The 15,817-nt window shown below is 41.9% G+C and overlaps 1 protein-coding gene across 1 annotated transcript in view; it reads left to right on the top strand.

The window, feature by feature from the left end:
* The window catches only part of MYZAP (myocardial zonula adherens protein), a 50,381-nt gene extending 42,512 nt beyond the window's left edge, over positions 1–7,869 (top strand). The window contains exons 13-15 of the mRNA XM_053954648.1: positions 4,631–5,326; positions 5,985–6,207; positions 6,982–7,869. Coding sequence (XP_053810623.1) covers positions 4,631–5,326; positions 5,985–6,207; positions 6,982–7,119 — 1,057 coding nt within the window. The 3' untranslated portion in view covers positions 7,120–7,869. The remainder of the gene's footprint in view (positions 1–4,630; positions 5,327–5,984; positions 6,208–6,981) is intronic.
* Positions 7,870–15,817: the final 7,948 nt, after the last annotated feature.

The following is a 15,817-nucleotide window of genomic DNA, read 5'->3' as shown; positions in this document are numbered from 1 at the left end:
TATTGTAAAAGACATTAACTGACAAGTTTAAAAAAGTTAAAATCCTTTACCCCTCTAATTTTGGCCAGAAGTCAGAAAACTACCTGATGACTATGAGGGGCTCAAGGAATGGTAGTAGAGGGCAGGGTAAGTATCAAAATGCTGTTTTGACACAGACTCAAAGGAAGTTCATTCTACTTTTAATATACTCCTGAGGATCTCCTGAAAATGCTGAAAGCTGTTTTAACTCTGAGACTTGCAACATTATGATAATCTGCTCAAGACTTTTAAGAGGAATGCAGCAAGGCCTTAAGTTTTTACTGTAAAGGTGTTCTGTGTAAATTTTGTCTTGACTGTTTGATGACATACAGTATTTTTTTCTAAACCAAATAAGGACTGAAGTCAAAGCTGTATTTTAAGAGCATTTTGACATGCAGTGAGCTGGATGACTGTCACTTGATTGGACTACTGGTCTAAATTTGGTAACTGTGAAGAACAGGAGAGGAACTGTAGATATATCATTGTGTTACATGAAAATGTAGAGCTTTCCAGTCAAATGAGCAGTAATGTAAATTAGCATAGATAATAACAAACCTGACTGAAAAGACTGTAAAACTTCTGTATAAATTTTCTGATTTTGAGACTGACTTAATTAGTACTATCACATTAGAAACTAGTAAAATTTCTGTAAACAGCAATAAAAGCCATATAGGAAAGTCCCAGAAAGTACACTAAATGTAAGTCAATTGTATGACTACATTTGGATCATGATAAGTATTCTTTTGTGATTTATTCCAGATATTCTGGAAAGTATTTTGGGATACACTTTTCATATATGCTGTACAAATAATGTATTACATTGTATGCTTTTAATACATCCGGTATGTAGGACACGAAGAGGATAAATTGCAATAAACACTGTATTTAAACTTGTTGTTCTGCTGTGTCAACAGTCTTTTAGAAATAAACCTACCTTAAAACGTTGCAGACTCTTACTGTTCACAACCTTGTTTGTTCCAAACACGTGGGAATGGAAAGCAGCTCCTGTGGAGCCTCGATGTTCTCGTCGGTGTTTCCTTTGGCACGCAGGCTCTTGAGAACAGGAAGGCACTCCCTGGCTAAAGACTCTCAAAGCCAAGTCACAAAAGTAGATGAACTTTTTCATGAAATAAAAAACTATTGACTTGCACAGGATAAACAAAAACTGGGCAGCACAGCTCTTGGAAGAAAACCCAACAGCTTCAGATCCTCCAGATAACATCTGAATCCATCTGGGATGATGCTCTCCAGGCTTCAGCAGGATGAGACTGGGATGGTTGTGGCCCATCTTTATTTACAGTTTATATCCACTTACTGATAATAGAGATTTATTTTTAAGACTATAAAAATAAAGCAATTTACATGTCAACTAAAGAAGAGTTTGTGCAAACATGATAATCACAGTGCCACAGGTTTGTAATGCTCAGAGGAAGAATGTCAAGTTTTTAATTCCAATAATGCTTCCCTATTTATGTGTTCAGCTCAGACTGCCAACAAGCCCTGATAAAATCTTGCTGAGATCAGCAGTGCTTGGTGCTGAACCTACAGCATGGGATTCTGGGGGCTGGACACAGATGTTTTTCAGAGAGCTTTAAATATTTGACATCTGAAAACTTCTGCATATGGACAGATGAGAAGTAAGTTCTCTGTGCATGAAGTCTAATTCTGCACAGGAAATCCCTGCTCCACAGCATGGAGATGTACCTGCTGAGAGTTTCATTCCATTCACATTTTACTTCATTCTTCTTCAGCCCCTGGGGCTATTTGCATGTGTAAAAGAAAAAAAGTGCACGAGAGACCTGAGTTAAGGCCCTTCCAGCCCTGCCTCAAGCACAACATGGAAGGAACACAAGAAAAGGAGGACACAGGAGCCATTTACAACTCAAGGTATGTGAATATTTTCAAAATAAAAAGGGACTTGTTGATTTAAAGAGAAAATACATAGAAAGGAACATCTGTGAGGTTACAATATTCTGTGAAGGCATGTGGTATGTAGGCAGTGCAGTGATCTGATGGTTGCTTCCCAGTACATTGATAGGTATAAACACATAGAGATCTGCTTTTAAAGTGTTTGGGGCTTTTTTTTTTTTTTTTTTTTTGAGAAATAAGGTTAAAGGGAGCAGTTGTTTTTTTAATGAAAAAAAATATTACAAAGGTGCATCATGCTGATAAGAAATGAGGGTTTTTACTAAATGAAATAAAAATTATTCAATTAAATTCCAAATACTCATACCATTTTTCTTGTTATTTTGGGGATGATTTACATTGTGTGTGTAGCTTGTTTTCTATCCTCCTCAAAATTCCTGAGCAGAGAAATGGTAAAGGTAGTGCCTGCCCCTGCCCACCCAAAAATCCAAAACCCCTACAAATTTCAAGTTTCTTTTGCTCCTTTTCCTAATGAAAAGAAGTAACATTTTATAGAGTTGAAGAAAGCAGAAAACAACTTTCCTTGTAGAAATAATACTAAATTACTAAATCTATTTTTCCTTCTTCAAATTTGTACCGAAGTTGATGCTGTCTCAGTTGCACGGTATCTAGCTACTGCCCACCTGTTCATAACCAAGAATATATTTGTTCCAGCACCTTCCAAATTTCAGCTACTTGTTCATCATTCGGGAGTTGTGGGTTACCTGTAAACAGACAATGTTATTCCAAAATTTAATAGTCCCAAACTGCAAAGATGAACAATATTCCTTCCCAGTGAACTTGGACAAATACAGACTTAGTGAACAATATTCCAAGTGAGGTACACAATGACCAGGTGTGATTCCCAGAAGCCATGTTATGAACACTTTATTCTCTTCATTTTTCACTCTACTTTTTTCCGTGTTTATGCAGTTTGGCACATAAATTGAACTCCCTGTAAATACTGGCATTGCTTTTCTGTACGTGCCATAAAGCAGCTGAACATTTTGTGAGAGCAGTGATCTAATGAGATTGTTCCTTCTAGATTCTCGTTTCCCTGCTGGCAGCAGTACCGTGTTGCTCGCCCTGCAGGATCAAGTGCTCTTCTTGCTCTTCATGCAGAAATGTGACATAAAGGCAGCAATTCAAAGAACTTCTGTCCTGTAACTGCGGGGGATCTCCCGCTGAGAAAAACTCAGTGATTTCCCTGAACTCTTGGGCAAAACTCCCCCAGGGGTTTGCCACAGATGATCCAGGTAGTGTTATAGATAAAAGATGTCGAAAAATTTAGAATACCAGATTGGTCTCTGGGGAGGGGGAAAAGTCACTCTGCTGCAGCGCTGACCCAAAAAACTGCTAAAAGGCGTCAAATTGCTCTCAAACTCAAACGCACAGCCTTTCGGCGGAGCGTTCCCAGCTGTTGTTGCAATTCTCGTAGGCTGGAGGCGGGTCCCCAGCGCGGCGGGGAGCGACCCGCGGTGCCGCGCCCTCGGGGCTGCCCCGCGCCCTCAGGGCTGCCCAGCGCTGTCCCGCGCCCTCGGGGCTGCCCCGCGCTGTCCCGCGCCCTCGGGGCTGCCCCGCGCCCTCAGGGCTGCCCAGCGCTGTCCCGCGCCCTCAGCGCTGCCCCGGCGCTGTCCCGCGCCCTCGGGGCTGCCCCGGCGCTGTCCCGCGCCCTCAGCGCTGCCCCGGCGCTGTCCCGCCGCCGCTCGGCGGGCGGGTGCGGAGCCGCGCCGTCCTTCGCGTTCCGAGCAAGTCGGACCCCACCGTCGCGCCGTTACTTCCGGCAAGATGGCGGCCCGCGGGGCTCTGCCGGGCGCCCATGGCGGCGGCTCCGGGGCTGCGCGGGCGGGCGCTGCCCGAGCTCCGCGAGATGCTGCGGCGGCAGGAGCGGCTGCTGGCCGACCGGTGAGGGCAGCCGGAGCGCGGGCGCCGAGGAGCGGGCCGGGCTTCCCGCCGACTTCGCCCGTCCCCTTGCAGGCGGCAGAGGACGAACCGCTCGCTCCCGTTCAGCGCCTGCGGGGCCGGCGAGGGCGCGGGTCCCCCCGGGCTCCAGCGGTTGGGGATGCGGGCAGGGCTCAGGTTGTACATGTCCGTGCGGCTGTGCCCGCACAGGGATGGACACCTGTCCTGTGAGGAAAGGCTGAGAGAACTGGGATTGTTCTGCCTGGAAAAGAGAAGGCTTTGGGGTAACCTAAATGTGGCCTTCCAGAACCTGAGGGGAGCTTACGGGAACCGTGGGGCAAAACTATTTGCAGGAGTATGTCGTGACGGACGAGGGAGGGAACGGGTTCAAAGTGAAAGAGAGTAGGTTTAGATTAGATACAGAAGGAAGAAATGATGCCCGGTGAGGGTGGTGAGGCACTGGGGCAGAAGCTGTGGCTGCCCCATCCCTGCAAGTGTTCAGGGTTGGGTGGGGCTCTGAGCAACCTGGCCTGGTGGAAGGTGTCCCTGCCTGTGGCAGGGGTGGAACGAGATGATTTCTAAGGTCCCTTCTCACCCAAACCATCTCATGGCTCGTATGTTTCACTGACAACACGTAGTTAGTGCTGTGCTGCAAGTGCTTTCAGAATTTTGGTATGTAAATAGGAAGCTGACGTTGCAATGTGAAACCCGCTCCATTAGCTATTCTAATAAAACTTCTGTATCTCAGGTTGAAATAGGATTGTTTATAATAATTTTTGTTTGTTTGTTTGTTTGTTTGTTTTAGGAAGTTCATTGCTCGGCTTCCAGATAAGGGTAGGAAGATCTCTGATTTTGCTGAAAAGCTGAAGCTTGCCATTTTGCAAGAGGAAGAAGTAGCCAGGACAGCTGAGCTGTTATCTGCTGTCAGATTGGAATTTCAGGCAAAACAGGAGGAGATTAATACAAGCAAACAGGAAGTTGTCCTAACTGAGGACACAGTGAACCGTGCAGATTCCTCAGTCTTTAATGAAAACTCTCACATTAAGGACATTTCTGACACTTCTGCTGAAAGGCAGGAGGCAGAATGTATTGAAGAAGATGCCACAAATACAGCTTTGGAAAATCAAAGGACTCAGAGGAAAAATAATGAAGTAAAAACTGTTGCAAAGGATCAGAATCGTTTTTGTGAAGATGTCTCCAAGTCAGCCACAAGCAATCACCTGAACAATGATCAGCAAGTCTCCCAGAGCAATAGTGAGGATGGGACAGAAAGTCCAGCTGCTTTGGACAATAGTAAAGAAGCCTTGGTTGATGCCTTTCAAAGAGTAACAATTGGAGATGAGGAAAACAGTGAAAAAATATTGGGAAAAGAGCAGGATGTGGCAAAACATAAGGGCAGTGTATTTGGAAGCCAGCATCCCAAAACACCACATTACATTGAAGTTCTAGAGGCCAGAGCCAAGAATCCAGTCATAAAAAAACCCAAATTTAAACCAAACGCGTGAGTATTGTGAGATAGAAAAACCTCTTGTATGTGCATAAAATTGGAAATGGTGCAGAACAAGCATGATGGCTTTATTTTCTAGTGATGGTTAAAGAGATTTAAAGTCTCATGACACACAAGGTTCATATGTTGGCTCTGTAGCTTTAAATGCCACAGAATCTCAGTATTGAGCAGTGGTTTCATTCTACCCATCTGGAACAATTGTCATGAATCTTCACAGAATTTCATAGCTTAAGGTGCAAAACTACTAAACAGTTGGTAAAACATTTGGATCAGTTCTAGAACATGTAGAACTTTAATAGCTGGAAGTGTTTTGCTTTTTCTGCACTTTTAGGAAAATTACAGTCTATGTTGTCTGTTCTGGTAGCAGTAACAGTTTGTACCTTGTGTGACTCCCACAGCATTGCTACTTCAGCTTGCTAATAAATCAGCAAAACTGTTTGGTTCATTGTCAGGAGTAACTTTTGATACTGTCTCTCTGTGGAGAAGTAGTTCTGTTTTCTCTGAATGCTGTTTACTTTTTATTTGTCTGTGTTTTCATAGCACTTCAGATTTATTTTCAACTCTTACATGTTAAAAGTAAGTTTTGAAACTGGAGTTGTTCAACCTTGTGATGCAAATTTGGGTCACAACATAGGTGTTCTATGTCTTCCAGACTGTCAGGAGAGCAGAGTGGATCATCTCATGGTTCCTCATCCAGTCGATCACCCGGGGGATTTGGCTCTCCAGTTCCTCCAGAAGAGAGAAGACTCAGAGATAAGAAACATTTGGATGACATCACAGCAGCTCGACTGCCACCACTTCACCACTCCCCTGCCAAGTTGTTATCCATAGAGGAATCCATAGCAATTCAGATACAGCAAAAGGAAGCTTATGAGGTATGAATTTACAATTTGGTCTGAAAATTATATAACCAGAATCACTCCCAAAAAAGAAAAGATAAAGGGATCTTTTCATAATGGTGAATTGAGATGGGCAGACTTTGAGGAAAGGCACTTTGTCTTGTATTTGGTTCTTTTAATGACACAGTTAAAGAATGTATTAATGCTCTCTGAAAGTGTTAGTCCTACATTAAACAAAATCTGTGTGTGTTAATATGTTGACCTTATTGCACTCACTTCACCTCTGACTAGAAATTTAAATGTACACCTTCCCTATTAGTGATGACAGAGTATTTGTCCCTTGCATAAATGAAAGCCTAGCAGCATTTGTTATTCTTAAAATATGCAAGTATCTATATTTGCCTTTATTTATGCTGTGTCTGAAGAATCCAGGTTCTGAGGCTCTTCAAATTCTGTTTTAATGGATTTTGACTTTCCAGGTAGTGTCAGGCTAATGTTTAAACTAGACACTATTGTAGAAGTGTTCTGTTAAAACTGACATTACTGTATCACAGGTGGGGGCTGCCACATGGAGAATTTAAACTCTTATTACAAAGACTCAATAGCATAGTTATGTATAACTGTGAAAAGAAACCTGAAATGTCTTTGCTAGTTGCTAAAACATTTAATTAAGCCCACTTTGGAATTACTGACATTATTATTATTATTATTATTATTATTATGTCAAGTTTATATTTAGTATATTCGTTTATTCATGAGAATGACAAATGAACACTTTTTCTAACCTGTGTCCTTTTTTTTCTGACATAGGAAATGCAAGCCAAGCTTGCAGCACAGAAGCTTGCAGAGAGACTGAATATAAAAATGCTCAGGTTTGAACCAGAGGGGGAGGCCTCAATGCAGTACAGAGAAGTGAGAGATGAAGATTATTTTTCAGCAGAAGACTGAACAGGGTGTCTGTGGATGAGCTGTGTAACTGATCTTTATGTAGTACTTCTTAAAACCCAAACCTGAATATTGAGAATGCTTCATCTAGTCTGTTTTTTCTTAAAATTTTCACATGACAGCTCCAGGAAAGGTTCAGTATAGACATCATAAATATACATGTCACAATTATTTATCAGTCTTCTTTGGGGACTGTTTTTTGAGCACTTGGGGCAGTTAATTCTTGTGGAATGCCCCACAGTTCTCAGCTTTAGCAAAGTAAGCTCTCCAGTACAGTTTTGCAGGCTAGGATGGGTCAGCTATAAGAGAAAGTTTCTTCTGTGCAGAAGTGTGATTGCAAAGGGCTTTGGCACAAAACATGTCCATAAAGTAAGCTGAGGTGCCTGTGGACTGCTGACATGTATGAAAGCCCTTGTATAAATGTGAACTACTTCTTTTACCTATTTAATATTACCTTTCATGGTTTTGGTGAAAATACCTACCCAGAGAGTTAAAATAAATACCTGATCTTTAGGTGTAAGGTAACTTCTTACCATATGAGAACTTGTTTCTCTGCCTGCACCTTAAAATAACACTTGCTGCCCCTATGTTGTAAATATCTAAGAATTTAAAGTTACTTTGTAACTCAAATTCTGTTTGGGCTTTAAGGGACTCTGCTGTTTGGTTTTTGGTTATTATGGCAAAGCACATCAAGAGATCAAGTTCATCTGAAGACTTTACTATTTTTATTAAAGATTTTTATGGTTTTCTGTATTTTTGTACACTGCTTTCATACTTTGGATGTACTATTTTTTCATACCCCAATACTGTAAATTAAGAGATCCACCCTCTTGTTTTCTTGGAGGAAGTGTTGTGTGTATTTTTAAGTTTTGGCTGTTATTTGAAGACAAAAAACAACCTTCTTACATCACCATGAATATGAAAATACGAATTTTGAAAGATAAGAAACACACCTGACAAGTATTTCACAATGGTACTTTCACTATGGACTGGGATTTTCTGAGCCTAGTTTGAGTTCAGTTCTTAAAAACAAACCTCAGAGATTCCTTGTAAAACACCTGTTTTCCAAGATGTTGCCACAGCTGTGTGTGCAGGGCTGTCCCTGGATGTTCCTGCAGGAACGATGTCTTTGGAAACCAAGGCTGCTCCAGCTGCAAGTCATTTAAAAAGCTGCATGGGATGAAAATGTGGGAGGAAGGTCTTAGCCACTTCTTGAGTGCAGGCAGCACTTCCTTAGCAGGCAGTAACTCTCCCAAGTGCTCCACAAGCCCTCCTGGGCAGTCCCTGTGGCACAGTCCGTACCCTGGCACTGCAGTTGGACAGGTGGAACTGCTGCTAAGCTACTTGTGATGTTTTTTGACTAGGTCATCTCTTGCTCTTTCCTGAACCCTTTCCTCTTGCAGCCTTCTGGTTCTCATTGTTCATTGGCTTCTCATCAGCTGTTCTTCCCTTTCTCTCATTAGGCTTACCTGCTGTCACTAAATCCAATCCATATTCTGCCTCCCTGCACCACCCATTCCCTTTCCAAGGACATGCTGCTGTGTGTCTGTGTTTGACTCCTGCCATTTGCCATGCATCCTCCAGCCACTGCTACCTTACCTTGCTTTCTGGAACCCCATCTAAATACCAGCTGTGCACCTGGCACCCCCTATGTGCCTCAGTCCCTTGAATACCTCACAGAGACCTCAATATCTTTGTGTTTTTTCCATGACTGCTTTCCTGAGACTTTCCTTATTTCCTATTTTGGTTTCAGACTCTGCAGATGTTTGTAATTTCCAGGTCTTCTTACCTTTCTACCTTCTTTTCAAACTTGGGTTTTTTCCCTCCTCTCTTGTCTATGCACCTTCTTCATCCTCCCAGCTTCTCACCATCACTTGCCTTTGTCAGCACAATTCTTTGGCTTGTTTTCATCCATTCACATTGATCCCTCAGCATCCCTGTTGATGACCCAGTGGATCTTAGTTGTATCTGTATCTATTCAGCACATGGCTCTGACTCACAGGCCAGAGGAGTGATCTCCTCTTGTGGATGCAGCTCATCTCTCAGATCAATGCTTTCCATGCTGCCACCTGCTTGTCCAGCTGCATCTTGTCATCAGCCCTCCAATTATTGCAGTCTGTACTGCTCAAGGACAAGCAGCCTGGGAATTGTATTGGCTTTCCCTTTTCTGTTTCATGAAACATAAATTACCACTTCCATGCTGTTTGCATCTCTTCCCCAGTTGGCATCCTCGCCCTTATCCTGTACTGACTATGCTGTCACACCTCTGAGATGCTGTGTGTGTGTTTCTCTCTGCTGTGCTTTTCTGTGCTGTAGGAATTCACACAAAGCTGTGCAGTTAGGGACTTGTTTTCTAAAGTACTGAAATTTACCTCTGCCTGGGTTTCTGCTGACCACACACTTCTGCTAACTAAACCAACTCTTTCCTTGTGTTATTAAGGCATACTTTTGCTCTCTAAACTTTGTAAATCAGAGGCAATTTTCTTGATCTTTATTTTGATAGCATTCAACATGATGGGCTTTTGCCAGAATGATCCGTGAATGGGCAAACTTCCCCCTTAAGGGGAGGCAGGGTGGGGTGGAAATCACTGTGGTAACAGGTGAAGGTCATTGCATTATGTGGTCATTAAACAATCAGTGGCTGTTTTGGGGAGCTCTTCTGGAGGAGAGTCTTGTGTGAATACAAAACCAAGCTAAAGGTATGAATTTTAAGTTATTATTTTAAAGTTTGCAAAACTTAGAAGCTTTCCTGGGAGCTGTTGCTTCTGAGCAGAGGTATGCACTTTTGAGTTAAGATGTGAATGATAAGAAAGCAAAATCAGGTTTAAAGAGTCCTGCATTGAGGATGTGCAATCTTGGAAGTCTATGAAAGGTTAGAGCACAAGAGGATCATGAAAGGATTTGCTGGATAATGAAAGGATGAATCATTAAATGGGATAGTCACATTGAAAAAACTTTCTGATTGAGTATGGTATTGTTGTTGTGTATTTCATTTTTTCCCAGTTCCAGATCATGTCAAAATATATATTGAGAGCTGAGGAGCTTGTTCTGTTTTGAGAATGGACTTTTATATTGGAATGAGCTGTTAACACAGTAAAAATAAAGAATGGATAATATATTTTTGAAGTTGTTCATGTGAATAATGTTTTGTTTTGACCATGTAAAATTTAGAAGAGAATTGGAACTCTTTTGCTTCAGTGCTTTACAAGGAAAATGTGGAGATGGAGCTAGGAAACCGATTGGTATATAGGAGAAGGAAACTAGGGATGCAAATGGATGATGAAAGACATGAGAGACCTAAAGCTGGCCAATCTTGCAGGTCTGAGAGATGGCGCAGAGACACAGCTTAAATGTGGCCTGTGGGTCAGAGAGCTGTAGCACGTGAGGCAGGGATCTGTGCAGCACCAGCTGTAGTCCCTTGATTCCTGCATTGCTGGAGTACCTGATTCCCAAACTGCTCAGAAGAAAAGCCCTGTAAGAGATTTTCTGTGCAGCAGCTTTAATCTTTCCTGAGGGAGAGAACATGTAGTCTGGTTTGCCTGCTATGGTGATAACACCATCTGGAGGATTTAGCCACCTAAAAATTATGCTAAGTATTTAGAAAATAACATTTGAAGAAAAACCTAAATGTTGCTGGACTTTAATTATTTTTGGCGGACTTTGAGAATAACTAAGGGTAGAAAAGACACAGTTGCTTTTCCTGTTTTTTAGAGTTCTCTTGATAGTGTTCTGGCTTGTGGACTACTAAGGGCCACGTGAGCAAAAAAAAGTCAGTGGCAGTGAGCTGTGAGCTCCTGTGAGGAGGAAGGGGGGCTGGTAAATTGAGAGAACTTGGAAACTGTGGCTCTGTGCTGTGGAATTTCTGAACCTGCCACAGGGACACAGTATCAAGAGTCAGGGAGACCAATACCCAGACACTACTGCCTGATGCATCAAAAGGTGAGTGGGAAGCCACAGCAAAAGCTGGTCATGGTCCCTGAGCAGCCCCGGGCAGCAGTTTCGGGGTTTCTGTGTGGATCCCGCAGCCACACCACAAGCTGGCAGCCTTTAGCAGCTCCCAGCTGTGGGTGTGCATGTGGCTGCTGCTCTGTTCCCCTGTACACTCCATTGCAGAGCCAGCTCCTGCATCCAGGGGCCTGGAACCGCAGTCATGTGCCATGCCGGGTTTTGCAGTGAAAATTATCTGTAATAGGACCTGGTTCTGGTACGGTTTGGGTGGTGTCTGGCTCATCCTTTGCCTTTAGCAAGTTAGTGCCTGCAAGGAGTGTACTTGGGCCAGGGGACTTGCAACTGGCCTTTTATTACAAATGAAAATGAATGGCTTAAAGAGGACAAGCAGAGGGAATACTGTGTTGGAACAAGCTATGTCCTATCCTGTGGACTCTACGTTTTCTCAGCTTTCCCAGCCCTGCTTCTTTTTCAGAGCAGGATAAGAAAGAAGTATAATTTCTCCAAAGTATTTTGTAAGGACAAATTTTTCAGGGTGTGGGTGTTGCATGTTGAGGCCTTGTTCCAGGGAGGTGCTAACTGACCTGTATTTTCCCTTAGTTTGTGGTTTACAGGTTTTTTTGCAAATTCACTGCTTTTAGGTGGTATGTGTGGAGATCACCATTGAGATTTCCTGGTCTCCTAATGTTTGGGTTTAGGTTGTGAACTCCCACGTTCTGGGAGGGAAAGGGAAGTGGAAAAGACAGCTGTGTGAATACATTTGTTTTGTTGTGGTATTGTTTGTTTTTCAGTCAGCTAATGATTATGTTTTGTTCTTATTCTCTGCAGTGCTATGTCACTGCTGCCACTGTGGTGGGCAAATGTTAGCTGACTGCAGCCCAAACATTTTCCAGTCACACTAACTTTTCATGGGATATGGATGCACTACTGCATTTGACTCCTTTGTAAATCCATACTGTAATTATTATTATGTATGCAAAGCTTTAGAGGCATTTAGTAATCTCTTGTTTAAAGCAACTGTTCTGATCACTTGGTTATTAAGCTTTCACTAAATTGTCCTTTGATTTGGTGAAGTATGAAAGCTTCACTGTAATACTGAACTGAAGTCAAAGCTTGATTCTTCCAGGAACATTTATGTACAAGTGCTCTGTTGAACAGGGATATTGGCTCTGTGTTTTGTTTAATCACTGTGTGTGAGGCAATTTGTGAATAAGAGTTGTGAACCAGTTACTGGATGTGAGGAGACACAAATGAACCCAGTGAAATGTGTGTGGGAAGCAATTTGATTTTCAACTTGCTAGAATCATTGAACTAAGCATTTCACTTCTAATCACCTAAATATGAGTGAATGTGTCCTGCAGCAGTAAGTTGAAGAGTGGTTTCTTGACAGGAAAATTTGTAGGAATTTGTATTGACACCCTCATTGCTTTTCTTTCAGGTTTATATTGGAGACTATAATTGTGTCATGCATGAATTGGCAGATCTCCACTGAAATCTTGAGGGATATAAGTGGAGCCATAATGCTTAATGAACATATTCCTATTTCCTCCCTCTCTCCACACAGCTGGTATTAATGTACTTGCTTATTAGATCAAGACAGTGATATAATGTGGCAAGTGGTTGCAGTCCAAGGTTTGCTGAGTCTCTGAAGCTGAGTACTTGATAGGAGATATTCTTTACACACTTCTAAATAGAAATTTCAGTTGTAAAATTTCTGTACTTTTTTTTTTTTCCCTGAAAAAATGTTTTCTCAATTGTTACTTGATGACAGTACCATACACATTAAATCTACTCAGAGAGTACTCAGACAGTGGTGGGAGTACTGCAGCTCTGGTTTAACAGCACGAGATCTCCTGCACCCGTTTCTGAATTGAAGCTGTCATCTGCCCTGCCCTGCACTGGGCCCAAGTGCTGTGACAAACCTTGTACTGCAGAATCACAACTGAATCTGGAGGTGCAATGACACCATCTGTAGGAGATCTTGGTGAGGGGGACTCTGCAAGGCTGAATGCTCAGCTGTTAGGGCTTTCCTGGGAGGTGGATACACCTTCCCAAACGGACACTGTAAGGAGAGTAAATTACACAGTCAATGAGATTTACATTCCCAATTTATTTAAGCAGTTTTCCATGGAAGTTGCAAAGTGCCTGTCTCTTATAGATCACTGAGAACTAAAATTCCTCACCAAGAGAGGAACCTGGTATTAGTACCTGGGTACTAACTTGAAATGGCATTGGCACTCTTTTCTTCAGCCATCTTATAGCTCTACTGCCACTTATATTAAATTAACATTGATTTTATTCTGTTTTCTTATATATCTCTAAAAATGCATCTTCCAGAATTTGCCTACAATGAAATTAATTTGGGTAACAGATGATATATATACCAACATGAGCTGGGTTATTTGGCCATTATTTGTATTTGAATGTATGAAACCTTCAGAGACTGTGTGATAAGCTCTTTCTGTTTAAGTCACTGTTACGAGTGGTCTGTGTTGTCTCTTGGTTACTATAAAAGTCTTGATGTAATTTTGGTTTCCAGAGTTACAGGTCCATCAATTCCATTTGTAATTATGTGTGAAATTATTTTTTCATTGGCTTTCTCCCTGCTTCTTCCTTATGGGGAAAAAAAAAAAAAAAACAAACCCGAGCCACACAGATTCATAAAACATTTCTTATATGTAATATTTTCATTATTGACCCAGGTTATTTCATATTGATTAGAAGTTCCTAAGCCTTGGTTTCATGTGTCTTTCTCAGAACTGCTTTAAGTTGGCATTGTACTGATTATAGTACTGCTTAAATGATAGCTGATGATAAATATTATCCGTGCACAGACATTGGGCATCATCATGTGTCATGTCTGCAGACCAGTCTTTTTGCCTGCACGGCAGATTTTTGTGGCTGTGAGCCAGGAATTTTAATGAAAGAAAACATCAAAGATGCAGAAGAAATGAGAATATTAGTCAAGGAAGATACACAGTGATGCTCTCTGATAACCCCTGGTAATTGACATTAGAACTATGTGGGAGCAACTTAAATAAACATCTGGACACTGAGTTTAGACATTTCCAGTGACAAAACCCAGACAGATCTTCTGGACTTGCAATAATAAATATTTCAGCACAGTCCACATGAATCAACTTAGAATTCTGTTTTCAATTATTCTAGTTTTATAAATATATCATAGTTGATTATTCAGGGATACAGTTTCTTTTGAAGATTAAGGAATTTGATGGTTGCTTCATTCACATAAAGTTCCATTTTTTATTTGTACCAAACTTACTTCTGTTTGTACAAAAACAATAATGCAAGCTTGCCAGAAGCCATTAAAGTAGAATGCAACTGAACTTTTCCTGGGGTGGAAGGGCCTTTTCTGAAATTCCTGGCAGTGCACTGTACTTCATTCCAGCTATGGTAACCACTTAAATTGTGCTGAAAAGAAAATTATAAGTAATCATATTTTAAAGTTATTCTCAATATTTAGAAGATACTTTCTTTATCTTTTTGCTTTTGATAGTGCTAAGCATGTGGTATCCCTTACAAACAGTGAAGAGATGTTTATATCTACCAAAGCATTTTAAAAGGTAGTAATGAAGCTGCAAAACTGAATGGAATACTGGTTGCAGCCCAGGTCTGATCCTAGTATTACAACTGTGAGGATTAAATAGCTCTAGCAAAAGCATGCTCAATTTTTGTTTTTTTCTTTAGAGAAGCCCCTACTGCGGGCTCTTATTTCAGGGGGGAATGAATCATGTCTCTGAGGTCAAAGAGTTATTTCCACATTATATTAAAATTACTCTATTCATGCTTTTAAAATAATAATAATTATTATTATTTTGAGATGATCTGTACCTTTGTTGCTGGGGCCCCTGGACAAAATGAGGAATTCTTCCGAAGTGTACTCAGCATTTAGTAATCTGCAATTTCCACTTTCAGTTTAATTTATGCTTCCCTACAGCCCAGCCTGTCAACATCAGCACATTTCTGCAGTTCCCTACCCTGGCTGTCACTAGCAGGAGCACAAGTGTAAGCTGGCTGCCAATGTTATTCAGTCCCTGGCTGAGTTGTGCTATACCACTGGAATAAGAAAGTTTTAGGGGACTACTGTGTTAGTCTGACCTAGAGGTCATCATCCCTTTCAGAGGTGGGAGAGGCAGACATGAGTGAGTACAATTCAGAAAGTCCCTCTTGTGAGAGAGACTGACAAAGTTGCTGGCTGACAAAGTTGTTCCTTCATCAGGTTGGGCTCATGTGGCCGTTCAAGTTGGAAGGGACCTCAGGAGAGCTCCTGGCTAGGATCCTGCACAAACCACTCAGTTCTGAGGCCAGGTGACATTGCTCATAGCCAGAATCCAGACTGGTCTTGGAAACCTCCAAGGAAGGAGACCACACAACCTCTCAGGATAACCTGTTCCCAAGTATAACTGTCCTCCTTGTGAGCCCAGGGACGAAGCCTGTCTTGTTTCAGCTTGTGCCTGGCTCTGTCTTTTGATGATGTCCTTATAGGTACTGGAGGTTGCTGTTCAATCCCCTTGAAGTCTCCCCTTCTCCAAGCTGAACAGGTACACTGCTGGCTCAAGCAGCAGTGCTCTTTACCAAGACCCTCAAGGCCTTTTCAGCAGGACTGCTCCACAGCTTGTCATTTCTGGGCAAATCCTAGGAAAGCTTGTCAGGAAGTTGTAGACTGACAAGAGTATTGTATTCGGTTCTGTTACAGCTCTCTCAGATTAGTAAAGTATGTTTTCTGCTTTCA

This window comes from Vidua chalybeata, chromosome 13 (genome assembly GCF_026979565.1).
Source record: "Vidua chalybeata isolate OUT-0048 chromosome 13, bVidCha1 merged haplotype, whole genome shotgun sequence".
Lineage (NCBI taxonomy): Eukaryota > Metazoa > Chordata > Aves > Passeriformes > Viduidae > Vidua > Vidua chalybeata.
The sequence above is the reverse complement of the archived record's forward strand: the minus strand, read 5'-3'. Positions and strand labels throughout refer to the sequence as shown.